Below are 20,978 nucleotides of genomic sequence, written 5' to 3'. Positions count from 1 at the left end.
GCTCATCGTCAGCGAAAATCGCTTGGGTGTGAACGCGTTGAAAAACGCTGGCGAATAACGCGCGCCGATATTCGTCCCGGTGTGTAGGGCCCTTAAGACTGCTTTATATACATGAGTCAAAAAATAATCTGGATTTAACATATGGCTGATTCAGATATGATCTGATGCTTTAGTCTTACGAGTATGATTTTTATATGTGCGAGCAGTAGTACTAAAAAAAATAAAACATAGAAGCAGCTGGAAGCCCGAACAGTGTGGTGCAAGAAGCCAAGAAGCGCTGATCATATAAAAAAAAAAGGAAGGGTAAAGTCAAGCTAGGCATCGGCAGCAGCAACTGTGAAACGGATCACAGCAGAGCTGTTCACATGAGCTCAATAATCTGCCTCCATCACACTCTCAAGCCTGTATATATAAAACGCACATGTCTGCCACTCTCAAGTTTTTTTCCGTCACCTCTTATCTGGCTTATGCCTCTAATTTGGCTTATCTCCATCATGCATTAGCTTTTCCAGAAAGGAAAACAGATTCTTACATCTTCTTGTCACTTACCTCCACTTCACTACACATTAAAGGTATTTACGTGGTATATATTATAGTGTATATTCTATAAAACCTTTAATGTCTGATGTTAACTGTAAGTAGTTACTTTGAGCTTGGTGTAGTGTATTAAGCAATAAGCCATGAAAGGACAAGATCTGTGACCGGAATTCAAATTAATTCTATATTAATGTGCCAACATACTACGAACTAGTTATGCTACAGAAGTTCTAGTCTGTTAACTTGGTTTACAAACAACAGTGCTGATATTTTGTATTCCTCAGCTTGCCTGTGTTTGCTACATATAATTCCGTAGTTTACCGTAGAGTTTTTTTTTCAAACTAGAATGATTTTCTTTCTTTTGTGGAACACAAAACAAGGTATTTTGGATAAAGGTTCAATTGTTCAAAATGTCAAAACCACACTGGTCCCCACTGACTTTAATTGCATGGACAAAACAGGGATTTTCATGTTCCACGGAAGAAAGTACATTTTGAAAGTTTGGAGTGACTAAAATGTCATTTAATACATTTAGGTGCGTAGGAATAATTCATGCTACAGCAGGTTTTTGGGTAGTCAAGAAACATTCTTAGATTATTTGTACACAATTCACAATTAAATATAGCTGGGTTTCCATTACCCTAATTGTGCAAATTGAAATTGCGAATTGAAAATACGCCCAATGGATACGTCTATTTCGCCAAAACTCCAATATATTGCAAAAAAGTGTTTACGCTCCCATGAGGTGGATTTTCAGGCCATTCAAAAAAAGAATATTTTGCAAAACTGCAATGGAATTTTTTTTTTTTTCGTGGATTTACAGGTCACCTGGCGTACGTAAAAGTCAATCAATCTTTAAAGGTGTATGTTTGGATAGAAAACGTGACTTTACTCGTCTTATTAAACAAATTACGGGAATACTGTATTCTAAACAACAAAGAAATGCCACAATTTATCAAGACCTTGAAGCAGATGGGAGGGCAAAACACCCAGAAATACCTCATACAGGGCTGCTCCCAAGAATAAAGGCCTTCCTTGCCATTGATGCTTGGATAACACGCCTATGTCTCCTTCGATTAAAAATAATGGCTAGTGCGGTGGCTGCGATATACATAAACCTACCAACATCTGTCGCCATGATTTTTGGAATGATTTATCGCGAAAAAAAAAGAAAACGTTTTTTGAAACATTTTGAAAATATCGCAAAAGTTTTACGCAAATCTGTAATGGAAACCAGGCTATTTTTCTTTTTGTTGAAAGAAATTAATACTTAAATTCAGCAAGGATGCTTCAAACTGATCACAAGTAAAAGCAAATCCATTGTTACAAATAAAACATCAACATAAAACAACAAATAATTGCTGGCATAAAAAAAAAAAAAAAATCATCATACAAAAACTGTTTTAGGCAGGTTGTGCAACACTGGAGACTGGAATAATGGCTGGTGTGAATTCAGCTTTGCCATCACAGGAATAAATTACAATTTAAAATATATTAAACTAGAAAACAGTTAAAATAGTGATAATATTGCACAATATTATGGGTTTTACTTAACTTTTTTGATAAAATAAATGCAGTTTTTGTGAGCATGAGAAACTTCTTTCAAAGCATTACCGACCCTAAACATTTCAATGTCAGTGTATGTTAAAAATGTACTACACTTGCCATTGTACCGTTTTCTGAATATCGGCATGGCTGTGATTTGGTCATAGATACAAGGCCAAAGATCTCACAAGCACATATTATATGGGTTACTGTACAACTTCTAGAGTCGGCTTAACTACTGGTTTACAAATATCTGTTTAACCTCTACAAATAAAACTATGGAAAAGTGGTAGTTTTGTGTCACATATACATAGTGTATAAATTATGTCTATAATCACACAGACACTGGACCCAGATCAAGCAATCTGTCCAATAATTTGTAGTCTGACATATGGTCGCCAGTGTCAAAGCACGGACGTTGTGCCAGTATGTGTCAGCAGAGAAATATGGCCAACCTGTGCAAGAACCTCTATGTTCAAGTGAGCATCTGGTAACAGTAAACTGATCTTAGAGTTGAGTTGCTGTACAAGAAAGCATATGAGGAGCACGAGTGAGCGGTCATCGCGTCTTATAACAGCTGTCTCTCTGCCAGTGTTTTCCCTTGAGTCCTGCTGTCATCTGTCACACACTGGCTTTAAAGCTGAAGTGTGTCATTTCTGCACCACTAGTGTCACCAAACGGAACTGCTAAAATAAAGATTGCTTTCAAATAGGTCTCTTGAATACTCCTCATCTGTCATTGGTCAGGCAAACAGACAGTCACCATCCCAAACTCACACCATTGACTGAGTGTTCAAATTCATATGAATTTCATTCCTCCATTGAAGAAAAAAAAAAAAAAAAGATTGAAGAATGTAGTGTTTGCTTGCTTGCTTCATAAGTTCATAATCGCAAAACTTTGAAAAAGTGGTATTCAATAGTTTTCCCAGTGGGATTTAAATAAATAAACTTCTCAGAACAGACAGCCTAACTGGGTTTATCTTTTACATTTCATTGGCGTAATGGTTTCCAAAACATCCCTTCGCCCAAAGCTCCACAGTCAGAAGGTCATGTGTCGACTATTAACCTCTACACAACACATTCAACACCACAGCGTTCACTGTGAGAGGCGAGTAAATTACGTTCTTGTTGACAGGAAGTCTCAGATCCACTCTATCTCCGACAAGCCTTGTCTCCTTCCCTACACCCCTGACTGACTGGAGTCCAAAGGTCTCCTCCTCCAGTTACTGCTCAATGTGTGTGTTTACACATCAGCTGTCCTCCTAAATATCCAACACTAGGTGACGGTGTGTATTATTATGGTCTGCTGTAGCCTGGAGATGCAGTCTGTTAAGGTTATGATTCCAACTTGTCATCCATCATCTTTTCACTATCTCCAACATTTGCACGTGATTGTCGCATTTCACCCACTAGCGGAGGGGTGTCCAATGGACCACTGTCCTGCAAAGTTTAGCTCCAACCCCAATTAAAGATACCTGAACCGGCTAATCAAGGTCTTACTAGGCATTCTAGAAACTTCCAGGCAGGTGTGTTGAGGCAAATGGGAGCTAAACTCTACAGGACAGTGGCCCTCCAGGACCGAGTTTGGACACCCCTGCCCTAGTGTCATTCATTTAGCCTTGTTAGCCTCTGCTTATTCACTATGGCAAAATGAATGAATAATGGATGTATCAATATCTCACATCTGCGAGGGGTGGGGAACATTTTTTATTCACATATGAATCATGATTCTATCTTCCGCCGATTCGAAACGATTCACAAATTTCAAAAATCGATTTTCTAAACGTTTAATAATGTGATGATGTCGTTTCAAAGGCGGCGACAGTGCAGCACCCACCACACAGTTTAGAGAACGCACATGCTTGCAACGGAGGAATCATTATGAATGAAGCTTATACTTGACAACAGCTGTTCAGATCAATATCTTAACAAATAGAAAATAGCCTTAAATAATGTTTAGTAGAGCACACGTCAAGCTTTTCTTGCGATCTTTCAGTGTACAGGCTACTTTAGTTTTTACATACAAGAAGCATGTTCAACGTGGACGCGCAAGCGGTTTTCTGTGGTAACGAACAAATACCCAATTATAAAAGAGAATGAACATGTCCTATATCTGAGGCTAAAGTAACCAAAGATCGGCCACTGGTCAGGGGTGCGTTTCCCCAAAGCATCGTAAGCTTAAATTGATCGTAGAATGATTTTAATCACCAATAAATTTAGGCTTACAACACAAATGCAAACCAGATCCAGATGATAGTCACTTCCTTTCATAGATATGTCTGTCGACTTGATTCACTAATTTTATTGATGCAAAAGCTCACGCAATGAGAGGCGGAAATGAACACTAAGCGACAGCGGGCTAGATTAAATTAACGCAGTTATGACGTGTGTATAATTTAAACTAAATAACTCTATTTGGGACTAGCAGTAGCTGCTGTTCATTTCTCTGCTATTCGATTCTCGATTTTGAATTCGAATTTCAATTCGATATATTTTAAATCTATGCATATATCGAATTGAGAATCGATTTTGAATTTGCATTCCAAAGATTCCCACCCCTAATATCTGCAAACTCCGGACTGGCGAAAAAGGTGACGGGGGCTGAAACCGGTTGTGAGGAAGGAGGGAGAGATCAACTTTAGAAATACAAATAATATTCATTAATACTCTTTAAATTCTTCTAAAAGAAGAAAATGATTGGATTCAGCAGTTGAAATTGTGATATTACAATATAACTAGATGTTGTTTAGCAATGTAGTTTTGAAACAACACCAATGCCTATGGTAACATCCCAAACTTTTTCAAAATTATAGAAAATAATAATGATAACATTTTTGTTTGAACGTTTCTGTACTGAAAAATACAGTGGTGACCCCGGTTTCCCCTTCACACAAAGCAGTGCTGCTCTTACAAACGCAACACATATTACACATTAGATGGAGATAGGACGAAGAGAAAATGTCATCAAATTCATATATGCCGATTCGCATTCATATGCATTCAAACAAACTCATTAACAACTCTGAACAATTCACCGGCCGAGCGAGTCCGATTTTAACTGGTAACACGGGGGCGAAATTGTGAAAATGTTTTGTGACATATATATGATCACATATATAATTTTCCTAACCGCTGCTACTGACAAGAGTTTGAATTATTGTCTCAAATTTAAGCAAATGCATTTAAATGCTGTGCTTTTGCGTGTGGATGAGAGCATCGTTTCGAAAAGAAATGCAGTCCTTCAGGATGACCGTGTTGATTTGCAATACGAGACGAATAGACACAAACTCCCGGAGTCCTGAGGCAGAAGCTGCTTTGTGGTGTCCTGGCCTGAGGGTTGGACATCACAGATAATGGCTTCTGCAGTGAGCTGCCTGCTTTAACACCCATTTCTCATTTCCCCTCTTCAGGGCTGAGAATACAGATGGATTTGCTCCTAATGGATCCACACGTGTACACACAGCAACCAGCTCAGCTAGCAAGGGACAAACAACACAGTCATTTTTCCAGGGGCTTAAGGTCTTCCTATTAATAAGTCATAACCCTTCAAGCAAGCATTTAGTTTGACTTTAAAGAGAACAGACTGCAGAGGAGGACAACCACTGGCTCATAGCTGCATGATCACATAAAACTAGGGCTTGTGCAATTAATTGAATTTCGATTTCAATTTCGATTTCGGCTCCCAACGATCACCAAAATAGTACAATCGAGTAAAAACGATTATTTTGCCATGCTCTGTTTTGCAAGAACACTCTTATTTTGTCTTGTGTTCTGAATGACATCTCCGTGAAGCCATAAACTCTCTCAGCTCGAATGTTGACTGATAAAACTTAAAAAGAAGTGAAAATTATCAACTTTAGTTACGATGCAATGCTGGCCCGATTGTGCAAGTGACAATTCCGTCATATCCCGACTCCTAAACGCGAGTGTAGTTTCGACGCTTGCCTTGTCCAACCCATTTTGAGAGACAGAGAGAGAGAAGACGCAGTACCGCTGAACACTCAACGCGCGTGGTTTGTGAAATTGCGTCTTGGAGAAAGTTTTAAAATGACTGATTTGATTTTATAATCTGTGTGGATTAATTTAGCCTACTCATACAATCTACTTGCTAAAGTGAATCAATGTTTGCGGGGGAATTTTCCGCATTATGAGCGGTAGACCTGCGGGAATTATTAAAATACTTATTGAAGCATTATCTTTTATATTATTTATTTTATTAGTTCAAAAAGTACAATAAATGTTCAAATTTAGATTTTTTTAAGAATTGTTGAAAGGTGTCTTTTTAATAAATGCAACACGTTCCCAAAGTCATCTGAAATAATCGTGTTACATAATCGTGATTTCAATACTGACCAAAATAATCGTGATTATGATTTTTTTCCATAATCGAGCAGCCCTACATAAAGCCACCCCAAATATCCAACTTCAACTTAAATCTACGTTTGAATATGAACTCTGGTACTTTCTGCTAAACAAACCAGCCTTGATTTCATTATCCTGTTCATGATTTATTATTTTAAAATGAATGTTCCGGGTTCAGTGCAAGTAAAAAAACAACCTATTCAAAAACATGTTTACACACTATGGTGACACAGCCACAAAACTAAAAATAATAAAACACTATCCCCTGGTTTCACAGACAAGGCTTAAGACTAAGATGCATGTTTGAGCGGTCTTAACTTAAAGCAACTTGCACTGATATCTCAAAATATGTGAGTGACATTGTTTTGTCTCAAGATGCACACCAGTAATGTATTTTTTAAATTTTTTTTGGCCTAATCCTGGCTTAATCTAAGCCTTCTCTGTGAAACGAGGCCTAAATGTGCAAACAAGATACTAGTACGATACAATCACAGATAATATTAAAATCTCCCGTGGCGAAAATCTATATTTTAACGGTGTTTATACGTCTATGTGGTGTTTTTAATATGCTGTAAAACAAACCATGTGTAAATTCATAATTCAACACCATTACCGAGTATTTTCTCCTTTAAACTGCAGTGAACCAAAGACAGTCTCAAAAACACATCACGAACTACCTTGTAACCAATCAGTTCAACGTGTGATCGTCAACGAGTGGATCTCCGAGCTGGTGTGAGTGAGTGGAGGCAGGGCTAATTTGCATATTCCCAACCACATATACTAAATGAGGAGAGTGTGTAGAGTTACATTCAAGCTGTTTTAAGGCACGAAGAAAAAAAAAAAAAAAGTTTAAATATGTACTTTTGATGATCAAAGATGAGTTTTAAGGGATTACATTTTTGACTACAGCGGGACTTTAAAATAGATCAAACTACATGTATTATGCCTGTAGAACCAGAACATTAACCGCCAATTTATATAACTCTAAGTTCAAATAAGACAACATTTTGCACAGAGCAATTAATATGAATCATATTTCTATTTTAATATTAATTATATTTCCACACCTGCCCTGTATATGCATCACTGTAAATGCAAATTGTGTGTTTTTTGTGTGTCTGCATTTAGCTTGAAATATTCTTTTAACGAAGGTTGACGCATAAACAAAACCCTCCAGAACGTACATCATAAAGCGCAATCTCAAATAATCAAGCAATACAATAGCAATGATATCACTCTCTATTGTCAAACACAGGTGGGAAATACAATACTTGTAATTAACAACTTTTTCTACCCTGCGCCTCAAAACGGAAGTGCTCTCCTGAGACCCGAACACAATTACGCACGGCTGAGACTATAAAAATCACGCTAAAACTACACTTCCGAGTTAACAATCACTCTAAAACACCGACGCACGCACGCAGAGAGCAAGGCGCTGCAGACGCTAAAAACCTGAGAGCAAGTGTTCAGAGCTATCAGCAGCGATGGTGTGAAGGTGTAAAGAAAACAAAGGGTGGAGAAAAATCATTAGCACCTAAGAGAATCTGCTTTGTACACACAAATTACCGCAGTAATTAGAGACAAAATACCACAAAAGCTTTGGAGGGCCTGGAGAGCATTTCAATCTAATACCAGTGAGGAGGGTTGATTCGTTGCATACAAATGCTCTTTATGTGTGAAGAGACAATTGTCTAAACCCAGTGTGCGTAAGAGTACATTTCTGTCTGTACTCACTTCAAACACATCGCTGTAATTGGGTGTTTCTTTAACTGCGGGCACTTTTGTGTCCCAAGGGTTGAATTTTATGAAAACTAATAGAATTCCATTTCTAATATGATCACATTAAGACTTAGTAAGAACATAAATAACAGTTTTTTGTGTGTGTGTGTGTGTGCTATTTTCCAAAAATCTCACCTTTAATTTTCAAAATTGAAAAAAAGACATGATTTATTATATGTTTATAACAATCATAACAATAACTAATCAAAACATTCCAATATTAATTGAGTGAAAACACTTTGTATACGAGTAAATCCCTATTCGCACTGGATTAGTATTACCTGGTGACCTCTAGTCATTTGTAATAATTGCGGAGGTTGTCTGTGATCTTAATTTTGTACGAATGTCTGTAATTTGTAAAGTAAAAATTCCCCCACAAATGACCTACCATATTTCGCCGAACACAGAGGTCCTGTGATAATATTAGTCCCGTGCGAATCGGCATCTCTGTGATTTGGCGGAGTCGTTTATCATTTTTTTCAAGGTTTTTGTTTCCTGTGCGCTTTATCCATCTTTTGCGAATAATGGAGGCTGCGTTTGAGTGTTTTGAGTGTTGGGTGCTGGGTCATATCGCTATACACCATACAACTATCCAATTTGCAGAAAGAGAAAGCTGAAAACCATGATTAGATGGAGACGAATGACATGTATAGCAGCATGCGGTAAGGAACATGCTTCTGTTTATGATGTATCATACAGCTAGACCTATATTAACGACAAGACATTTCCAAGCAATAGCCTATTGACATCATATCTGGGAGATAAGTCAGTAAATTTGAGTAAAGACACGAAATTCAGAGGTGGGTGGGTAATTTCTAAATCACACGAGGTCCCCTGATAATCCTGTGCGAATATGACTTAAAGCGGGGCTCAGTAGTTTCGGGATTTCTTCACTGTATTCTCGCTTTTTTGCTCGCAGGTTTCTCTCTAGAGCTCCCCCCACAGCTTCGGAATAGATATTTGACAACACTGTTGTAAAAACTCGTTGGCGATTCTCAGACACCAGAGGCTAGTAGATCAACGACATCAAAGCAGATGGGATATTCTTTAAAACGTCTTCTTCATTCGGGTTCGGACAGCGTGAGGGAGAGCAATAATGACAGCATTTTAGCAGATTTCTTTTGGCCGTAAAGCAATTGTTTACATCGCGAGACCTGATTTCACGCGATACTTTCTGACGCGGCGGCCGGTGGCCCGCCGGCTCAAAGTTGCGAGTGCGGATTTTCCGCTCACGGGCACCAGGGGAGTGCGAAACGACCACCATTCAACCCGAAATAAGTAATATAACCATTCCAATGACTCCGAAGCTGTTCAGTTAAGGTAAAAAAGTTACTTAGTTCACCTTTAAGTTTATAACAGTGTAAATGGAGAGCAAGCCAAGAAAATGACAAATCAAGGTAAATATCACTTGTGACTAGTTTTTGACTACCTCTGGAAGTGGTGCTCAAAACATTTTAGACCCCGTTTACACCTGTATTTAGCATCGTCCACTTGTGATCCGATCGACCAAAACGCATTTTAAAGGATTAGTTCCCTTAAGAATGAAAATTTCCTGATAATTTACTCACCCCCACATCATCCAAGATGTTCATGTCTTTCTTTCTTCAGTCGAGAAGAAATTAAGGTTTCTGAGGAAACATTCCAGGATTTTTCTCCATATAGTGGACTTCAACGGGAACTAAACTGCAGTTTCAATGCAGCTTCAAATGGCTTTACATGATCCCAGCAGAGGAATAAGGGTCTTATCCATCTAAACGATCTGTCATTTTCTAAATAAAATAAACGTTTATATACTTTTTAACCACACAGGCTCGTCTTGCACTTGCTGTGATGCGCCACGCATTACACTCTCAGAAAAAAAGGTACAAGTCACTTTTCAAAAGGTACACCTTTATACCTAAAGAGTGCATATAAGTCCCTCAAAGGTACATATTGGTACCAAACATGTACATATTAGTACCCAAATGGTACATATTAGAACCCTTTTGAAGGGTACTGTCCCAGTGACAGCTTTTGTACCTTTTTTTCAGAGAGTGTACGTAATCACGTTGAAAGGTCACGCGGAAGTACTGACCTAGTGTTTACAAAGCGAACGTGCAAAGACTAAGTCAAATGCCATTTACAATTTTTTTTTAAGAAATAAAAGGTAAAACAATGAGGACATGACCTTTCAACATGATTATGTAATGCGTGGCGCATCACAGCTAGTGCAAGACGAGCATTTGTAGTTAAAAAGTACATAAATGTAATTTTTTTTTGAAAATCAATCGTTTCGCTAGATAAGACCCTTATTCCCTGCATTTGAAACTGCAATTTGGATCTTTAACCTGTTTGTCCCCATTGAAGTCCATGATAAGGAGAACAATCCTGAAATGTTTCCTCAAAATCCTTAATTTCTTTTCGACTGAAGAAATAAAGACATGAACATCTTGGATGACGTGGGGATGAGTAAATTATCAGGAAATTTTCATTTCCACACTGCCCGGCCCCTAGGTATGTCCGCAACATTGAATCTGTTTTTTGGAACAAAGCAATCATGCTCATAAAATTTGAATTATGAATAGGCTTTAGCAAAACAAACAAGTTTGAAATTGTATTCCAAATGACATTTTCTAATAACAGTTTGCAAAAACAGAGGAAAAACAACTAAATGATCTTCCTCTCCTGCTGTCTGACACCGTTAGTGGACAAATTAAATTAACCAGTTAAGTGAAAAAAACGTGTTTTAAGTGAGTTTAATTTCTAAGTCCACAAGGCCAAAAGGGTCCATTAGTTGCAGAAACACCCAATTACAGAGTCTTTTATCAACAACGAGAAACAAAAGTGACAGACCAGGCCGCACGGGAATCTTTCACTGTCTTCCGGGAGAGGACTGTGGAAATATGGCTATGAGGATCGTAACCACCTACCTTCATACCGCAAAGTGAGTCTCTGCTGCGTAAACAACACGGGTGTTTTATGGCCTTAAATCAATTAGAGACGAGGCAGGCAAGACAAAGTGAATGTGGGGCGGAGGGGGTGGGGGGGTCGCTTTGCTTTCCCATGACAATTCGCGCACCGCCAGGCCCTTTGGATAAGGAGGTTACGTCCTGTGGTGCAGAGTGAGAATATTCATCATGGATTTTATTCCTGGACAGGGCCAAGCGAGGAAAGGCAAGGAGAGGAAAAGGAACGGGGCGCCTACACGCAGGGGAATCTCGCCGCGACACATTCGTCTCTTTCCCAGCGGTGCTCTACTCTCTCTCTCTCTCTCACACACACACACAGAGTGAATGTATCAGGCCCGACCGCTGGCAGATAGGGAATCAATTTACCTGAATCCCGTCCAGGAGCTTGCTCATGCACCAGAAGCTGTCAGCCTCGATGTTCCGCAACACCTCTTCCTGTAAGCTGGAAACATTGAAATTTTCCACCTCTTCCTCTGCAAAGAGCCAAAAGACAAAAGAAAATAAGAAAGAGACAGAGACAAAGAAAGAGTATAGAAAGATTAACCCTCACTACGGAAATCTTCAAATGTGAGATACAGTAGAATTGGAGGGCATTTTTCTTTATTAAAACAGCTTAACACACAAATGCACAGCAGTTGTAACACAGAAATGTCCTGAACATTGCCAATTTTTTTGACCATTGCCAAGTGTATTTACACTGATGGCGGTGATTCGCATTGCCAAACATTTAAAGTGATCAGCAGAAATAAACGGCAAAGTGTCCTAGAAAAGCCTTAATCTGCAAAGACCTTTATTTTTTATTTTTAAGGATGCTACACAAGACCATGTGCTGGATATATGCAATTTAAGCATTTTGTTGCACATATTTTAGAATAAATCTAGTAAAACGTAATTAAAAGAGGAAATAAATTATTAATCAATCAATCCCGCGCAACAAATCTACACAGATTTAAATAATAAAATGGCACAAACAAATCATAAATGAGGAGATGTTTGTACTCAAGAGTGTGTTCTTGCTCATGTTGACGTTTTTGAATAGGTCACAGATGTTTTTGGACCTCATTTTACAAGCCTCTCGTCCTGATTGTGTCATTACTTTCAAATACAATAGTATGTAAGAACAAATACAAACAAATCATTTGCATAAATATGTTTAATATGTTATAATAGTAGTAAAAGTTTTGTGTGCCCATTTCTCTCTCTCTGACACACACACACACACACGTTCTCCATTTTCATTTGAAGTTTTAATCATTGCATTTTTTTTTTTTAATTAGAAGGATCATTATATATGTATATTTATTTTATTTAGTACTTCAAGTTAAATAAAGAAAATGAGAAATGATTCCTTGGCAACTAGCTGGGATTTACTTATATTTTATTTTATTACAAGTACCTTTATGATTTCAGTTTTAGTAAGTGACAATAGCACTGGCACATTTAAAAGCAAGAAAACTCCCATTTCAATTTGACATCCCAAACCTTGCATGTTTCCACATTATGTGGAATAATATGGCATTATGATAAAGAAAATAGTGAACAGGTTAATAATTTCCCATATCAAACACACAAATAATTTTCTTTACTAAACGTCAAAAATTATTTTCCCGGGGCAAAAGCCACTATAACTATAGATTTATTTAGTAACCACTGCGAATGAGTCAAACCGCGGCTCTGACAGGCAAGTCACAGGTTGAGCAGAGGAAGGATATCATAGAACTACAGACACACATACACACACACACACACACACACACACACACACAGTGCTGCTCTGTCTCCTTGGCAACATGAGTCTAACCTTAAAGAGTACAGCGAGCTCTGGCTGACAGGACCAGTGGGGCTGCTGGGAATATTCGCAGCGCTGCAGTTTAGCAAACGGCCGTCCAGTTTCCAGGCCGCCCACTGCATTAGTACAGTGGAAAATGCCACTGGTCATCTACGCTCATCCTAGACGGGAGAGGAAGCCAAGATGGAGTACGCCTCCCGAGATACGGCGAGAAAATTTAAGAATCTGTAGAGTTTAGGCCTGAATGACCTCCAAATGGCAGACAAACTCATTGTGCTTTCACATAACGGCCTTCCGCTCAGGAATGAAAGTACTCACGAGGCATCTGAGTGTGTGTGTGTGTGGGGCTTTAATAAGGCAGTGTTAATCTCTCTAGTTGTGAGAGTCCCTTAACAGCACTTTCACTCATCACAAAACAAGGACACACAAAGAGGTGCTGATCAGAAGATGAACACATAAAACAAGACAACAGCACCTCCTGTGGGCAACTGGGGAGTTGCAAGTAAATGATGTGTTTGTGGTATTAGCAGCAGTCTTGTATGCAGTGGCCTCAGAAAGTCTGAATGTCATTGCAGTAAATTACAATATTAACCCTGTGAAGCCTAATATTGTAATGTTAAGCCTAATAGCTTGTAATGTAAATCAATGGGATTTTTATTACACTAGACCTATAGCAGACTACTTGCATAGAATGCTTATAAATATCAGTTCTTACTCTACATCTCCCAATAGTATGTCATATTAAAATTATATTTCATTGATTAGTTTTATGGTTAAAGCTCTGTAGTTTTTATTTATTCTAAAATCAGACTTCAGTCCAGTAAATTATCATCCTGAAATATTTAATATCAATACAAAAGCTATTATGCTATTATAAAAAAAAAGAAAAAAATCCATGGCAAAAAGACAAATGTATCATTACCTGAAGGGGAACATTTTTAAAATTATACTAAATGCCTTTCTATTTGCTACAAAAAAAGTATGATCCATTAATCAAAGGACAGAAGACATTTAGTAGATTGATTTAGCTAAATTGTGATCATGTTGATGATTTAGAGGACTTAGAAAATTGCATATCAAATATGATACAGAAGGCTTTATAGGGTTATAAAATAATATGTTAAAGCTGCTGCAGTCCGATTAACCGAGATTAATCGCATCCAAAATAAAAGTGTGTGTTTACATAATATATGTGTGTGTACTGTTTATAATTATTTTGTATATCATTAATACACACACACATGCATGCATGCATGTATATATATATATATATATATATATTTGTTTTATATATAACTTATGTATATGTATGTGTGTACGTATATGTATATGTATGTGTATGTGTATGTATATGTATATGTATATGTATGTGTATGTGTATGTGTATGTGTATGTGTATATGTATATTTATGTGTATGTGTATGTGTATGTATATATATGCAAATATTTCTTAAATATATGTATGCGTATGTGTGTATTTATATATATCATACACAGTACACACACATATATTATGTTAACACAAACTTTTATTTTGAATGCGATTAATCGTGTAGCACAGTACCTGCGTGACTCGTCATAGACAAACAGGCGAAAGTAGTTCCGGCTACAATGTTCTTCGGCAAGACTCACGCAGTTTTGTTTTTTTAACCGTTAGAACACCAAAAGTTACGGACTGCAGCTTTAAATCAAGTGTTAAGGTCCTTGCACACTGAGTCCAAAATTTTCGTGTGCGTTTTTTTCGTATTCGTCATTCGGTGGCTCTGAATTGGATCGGATTCTGACATTCAGTTTGGAGTTCAGGAGATTGTCTTGACCAGGACCACACCCCTAAATGCATTGAAGCAACTGCCATGTGATTGGTTGATTAGATAATTGCATTAATGAGAAATTAAACAGGTGTTCCTAATAATCCTTTAGGTGAGTGTACATCTGTTTTATACTGTTGACACCTATGTGGGCTTTAAAAACCATTGCAAAAATGAGTCAAATATCAAAGCAAGTAGCATCTGCAAACAATTGATCCTAGATCTTTACTAACTTCTCTTTTCAATTGAATGCGATGACATGAGATCTAAATACTTTCCTGGAAACATTATCCTTGCGTTCACAATACACAGATTCGCACATCTTTTTGGTTCTTATTTATTGTCACGTTTTCCAGAGGTGACTCAATGAAGTATGGCACTGTTAAATGAACTGAAAAGCATTGCTGAAGTGAGAATAAGAAGGTTCACACACATACATGTACGCATAAACACAAATTCACAAAAACAGAAGGCGCACGACTCCGTGACCACAGTTCCACCCTGTGAAGTCACCGTCGCACCATCTGTCTGGACGCACTGCGAAGGAATAGAGCAGATGTCTGTAAAGATACAGACCAGAGTCGACAACATACCAACTGTACTGCCTTCTGCAAAAAATCATATCCCAAAGGTCTTTGCTGACATATTGCCACTTTACGAGTTACACAAGTTACACAGGTTAAAGTGCTGCAATGATCGGTTGATAAACGTAGTTATCATAATTCATACATTTAACGCTTAGGAAACATGTCTTGTTATTATCATGTTGAAACCAGCCGTACTGCTTAATGGTATTTTGTGGAAACCATGGTCATTTTTTTTTTCAGAATTCTTTGATGAAATTGCTTGAAATTCATTTGTTTTTGTAATTATTTAAGGCGAGACACGGCAGGCAAAAACATCGTTTTTTTTTTACTGGTCAATTTTGAGATTTTTGGATATTTGTCTTCAATAACATGTCTTCTTTCAGACTTGTGGTGAAAAAAAGTCCGAAATACACATTTAGGTCTTTATTTTATTACACTTTGTCTGTTTGCGTCTGTAGATTTCTCATAAATTCTACAAAAGTTGGCGTTCTTAATCAACACGCTGCTCCGCGATCTCTGCCGGCACCCTGTCATCACATGCACCGTTAGGAAGCGCTCTCTCTCCTGTACAATCCTGTCGGATCCAAATATGGCCATTTCCTTTTTATCAGCAACCAATCGTGAAAGTAAAAGGGCTGAATGCGCAATCTCATTGGCTGATGATAAATCTTTAAAGCCCGTTTTCTCAAAATGACCTTTCTCTCATACTCCAAGTCCGAAATCTCCACTTCAGTAGCACCTATATACACACCAAACTTTCCAGTCTTGTACCTAGTTATATTATGAAGACATTTACAGAGGGATTTGAAAATATATTATTCCTAGCCTGATTTATATAACATTTTATTCCAAAAAACATGGCGAAAATCCTTTTTTTAAGGCTATTGACAGTATTTTCTGATTTACAGGATAACAAAAGTAGATATCCATAAATCCCTCTGTAATTTTTTCCCCCATCTAATATGTGAACACAATGATTATTTTTTATTTTTTTTACCTGGCTTTATCCAATACTCAGATTTCGTTTTTTTAAACATATGCAAATTAGCGCATATTTAATTAGACATTGCCTCATTTGCATATTTAAACATTAAATTACAGAAAACTTGTAATAAATTTTTTTCTCATCTTAATGTAGGTAATCAACTGGGGAAGTTTCATGGTGATATCTGCTAGTTAAAAATGTTACCCTATTCACCTGTAGTGTCTCACCTTAAAGGTCTTTTCAATTGCATTGCTAAATTAAATTAAATTTTTCTAGAAGAGTTTTCTGAACGGTTAAAGGACGTATGAGTACTGATTGATAACTTTTGGGTAAAGTTAATGGACCGCTGAGCACTATGAAGCAGTGGATTTACAATCTCCTCGTATATTATATAATCAATAGGTAATAATACTCTTTTTTTTTTCTTTTTTTTTATCCAATGCATTTATTCAGGTTATGTTTTTAATGATTTATTAATGCCACAGGTCTGAACAATGTCAAGACTGCAGTAGACTTTACTCTGAATATTTTCTACACAATAAAATGAGGAACTTAGTAATTTGTAATTATTTGACTAATTATTATTATAATGATGAAATCATTTACACTTTACATTTTATAGTGATATTTCTATTTTATCTTGAGCTTGGTTTTTTTTTTTTTTTTTTTTTTTTTACTCAAACTAGCAGCATTAAAGGAACAGTTCACTGAAAAATGAAAATCCTGTCATCATTTTCTCAGCCTCAAGTTGTTCCAAACCTGTATGAATTTTTCCAAACCTGTATGAATTTCTATCTTCTGCTAAACGCAAAAGAAGATATTTTGAAGAATGTCGGTTACCAGAGAGTTGATGGACACCATTGACTTCCATAATAGAAAAAATAAAAATAAAAATAAAATACTATTAAAAGTCAATGGGGCTCATCAACTGTTTGGTTACCGACATTCTTCAAAATATCATCTTTTGTGTTCAGCAGAAGATAGAAATTCATACAGGTTTGAAACAACTTGAGGCTGAGAAAATAATGACAGGATTTTCATTTTGAAGAAATATGTAAAGACGTGAAGGTCACGCATCAAATATGTGAAGGTCTGCATGTCCACTAAAACATCTCCATGTTACAGTTGGTTGAGGCCTGTGTAGTGAGGTTCTGACCAAATATCAGCCTTAAAGGGAAAAAAATACTGCATATGCTTTTTATAAAAAGCAGCTTTTTCCACCGTCGGCCTGAACTGTTCTAAGAATGGTTCCAGTTGAATTTCCACTTGAGCTTTGTTCGGCACGGCATGAATACAAACTGTTCTCGGCCCAGAATTCTCAGCGCAGTTAGCGATTGTTTAATGATTGTGGTTTTAAGGGATATTTGTCTCCTTGAGTTAGAGATGAATTTCTAGGTTTTTAATGATGGTATAAAGCAGTGATTTTCTATTCCCATCGCTATGGTAAATTAACACTGGGATTTGTGCTGTTTAGATGAGGTTCAGACAAAGTTTAGACAAAGTCCTCTGGAAGTAAGTTCAGACACAGTCTGAGCATTGAAACAAACGTAACTAAGATAATTCGATAAACCCTGCTAATTCCCGTCATCATTGCTTTCTGCTCTTTCAGGCTTAATATAAGACTTTAAGTTAATACAGTTTTGTTTACCATACAAATACAGATGGAGATTCGAGAGAAAATGTTTGACATATAGCCAAATAATAGAAACTGACTGTGCCTTCTGTTATAAAATAGCATTTTTTTTTTTTGGCGTGAATTCCAATAAATTAACCCAAAATGATGGCAAACATGTTGAAAATTAGCCGATAGACTGTTAATTCATTAGGTGATAAGCTGTTTCATCACAAAAGCAGTTTATTCAGGGTACTGAAGCCACTCTTCAAAAACGGCATCTAGTCTCCTCGCCAGTGTACTTTTTTATCTTGGAGGTTTCTAGTAAGTCTAAAAACCTTGATTGGCTGTTAAGGTGTGTTTAACTAGAGCTGGATCTTAAGTCGAGAACTCCAGCAGATTTGACAAGATTGTACTATTGACTGAAATTAGAGATCTTTTTGAAGACAAATTTAACCACTCTTAAAGTCTAAGTGAAGGGGCTGGATGAGTGCAATGTTTCAATGTGTTGATGAGTTTTTGATTGAAACTTGAATTAAGAGAGGGACCTATTGAGAATCTGGTCTACTTTAAAATAAATAAATAAACCAGGAGCAACATTAACTTTCTGTTTTCATCAAAGCCCAACCTGACGGCTTGTGACAGTCACAGTTGTATTAAAAAAAAGAAGAAATAAAATAATAAATTCTTACATGATCTTTATACAGATTATCACTTTCTATATATTTTCTGAAGAGCTTGAAACAGCGTACAGAGTGCTGTTTTCTTCTGTGTGTGTCAGAGTCAGAGAGCTCATTCGCTCTAGAGCTGTCAATCATATTATGTGATCATAACGCCTGCCATTCTGAATGACGATATTGTCTTAACATAAACAACTGAGAGAAACGTTTCTACGGATAAAACATGACGCCAAATAAATATATGATTAATATATGACATGTGTTTTTCAAATGGTTCGGGGTATTTATATAACAATAAAGAATGATAAATGCTTACATGTCAAATGCTAAGCAAGTGTAGCGTTCAGTTTATTATAAAACGGCACAAATAATGTACGTAGGCCCATTATTTAATCAAAATCCACTTTAGATCGCAGTCGGAAGTTATTACACGCACTCCATGATGGTTTCTGTGTAGTACCAAACTTTATTTATCTTAATTTACTGTTGTATGTTGTGCAGCGGACGATGTTAAAGCCAAATGGGGAAAAAAACGAGATACATACATGAGAAAAAATTTATTCTCAGTCAGCGCCACCTATCGTGAAGGAGTGAATTAGCTGAAGGCAGTCAATCGTTTCACATTCAGCATGAAAGATCTGTTATAAAAATGAATATAATCTCCTTTTGATTTGAAAAAGACCAGATGGCATTTGCCCATACACTGTGCTGGTACATGCTTGGAGCAATAGCGTGAATGAAATACGTCTATAAAAACCTAAATACTGGGTATTTATATCTCAGTATTAATATCTCAGCTCTGGATATGAACTGTGAATTTTGTTAAATTCATTGCGTCGTTAACTGCTCATTCCACACGTTGTTACATGACATATTTTCCATACACGTTGGTCGCCAAACTCCAGCTTCGACCACATTCGAACTAAGGCAAACAACCATTTTGTGTTAATAAACTGAAGTTCAGAAGTTAATAAAAGTGTCCGAAACATTTGAATTATGAATCTCATGCATAATACAGAGCAATGATTGGACGCAAAGAGTTCCTTTTCATGAGTAATGTGAAGAACTCTTAGAAACTAATGACGTAGTTGGCTTATTTATCTCACATTTTGTGGTGTTTCAAACCAGAAGAACAAAAAGGCTCAGAAAAAAACTAATTAAAATAAAAAAAATCACGCAAAAATAGCCAGTTATCAATTAACATAATGAGTGCTATCACTGTTTTCAACAATGTGCAACCAGAATATACGTGTAAACATAAAAAAAAAAAACGTGTTTTAGTGTGTTATGATCCTTTAAATAAGAAATACGACCCCTGGTTTTCATTGTGCACACAGGTCTCTTTACTGGATCAAGTTCCCCAACAACCAATGGATAACCTGAGGATATGGTTAATGAGTACTTGGTATTTAACGATGCATACCGACTGAAAAACTGAAAATTGATTATATAGTTTCTGAATTTGTAAGTGCTGAGGATATAGTTTAAGGGATATGATGAGGGAATGTCCACAAATCCATGAATACATGAATTAGACAAAAACCTTTGAGTAACAGTTCATTCCTTCAGTATGATCCTTTCAGTAAACACAAATATAAATAGAGACAGAACTGTCAAAGTGAGGTAACCATAAAGAGGCTGTAAGCACAATAAATCCCTTCAACTAGAGCCAGGCTCTTTGGCCTCTGCTATCAGTTCCTGTTGGCCTGCATCTTCTTTCTGCATACGGGGGCGAAGGGTAGATTCCCCTTGGCATGCTGAAGCATCCAACTGCAAGGAGCTGGAATCATTACTGACGTCTGACTCTACACATCCCTGTAGCGCCATATGCCCTCTTTTTGCAGGCTAACGTATACGGTCAACATCAGGTTAAAGGACGCGGTAAGCTTTCAACAGCCTTTTAAACCATCGCCCAAGACAGCCCTGAGGAGCTTTCTGGAGGATTATGCAATTTGACCCCCAAAGATGTCCTTAAGGTTTTAACCCGGTACCACCCACTACTGCCCCCTGTGTTGGTTAATGAGTATCGAACAGAATTCACAAATGTGTAATTGAAGGCAAGGTTAATTAACATGGAACTCAACTCGGCAAACACGCCATTTCAACACGGTAAAATAACGATCGTTGGGTTGGTAATTACTGTAGTTGAGCTGAAAGATGAGGTGTAGATCCATATGTGATTTATGGAGATCATCATCAAGTTGTAATGAAGAAAAAGTCAGTGTAAGAGAGGAAGAATCTGAAATGAGAACAGATGAACGAGTCTGGCTGGAAGTTCCAAGAGGAAGTTTTGAGGAGGGGCCCAAACTAACTCATTTCATGTTCCACAAACACCAAAACAGCCTTT

At 37.2% G+C, this 20,978-nt stretch overlaps 1 protein-coding gene across 3 annotated transcripts in view; it reads right to left on the bottom strand.

Moving 5' to 3' along the window:
* The window catches only part of tbc1d22a (TBC1 domain family, member 22a), a 162,744-nt gene that overhangs the window by 80,792 nt on the left and 60,974 nt on the right, over window positions 1-20,978 (bottom strand). For all 3 annotated transcript variants that reach the window (XM_084406331.1, XM_084406333.1, XM_084406332.1), the window contains one exon: window positions 11,537-11,643. In XM_084406331.1, the coding sequence (XP_084262457.1) occupies window positions 11,537-11,643 (107 nt within the window). The remainder of the gene's footprint in view (window positions 1-11,536; window positions 11,644-20,978) is intronic.

This window comes from Rutilus rutilus (assembly GCF_951802725.1).
Source record: "Rutilus rutilus genome assembly, chromosome: 4".
In the NCBI taxonomy this organism is placed as follows: domain Eukaryota; kingdom Metazoa; phylum Chordata; class Actinopteri; order Cypriniformes; family Leuciscidae; genus Rutilus; species Rutilus rutilus.
The sequence above is the reverse complement of the archived record's forward strand: the minus strand, read 5'-3'. Positions and strand labels throughout refer to the sequence as shown.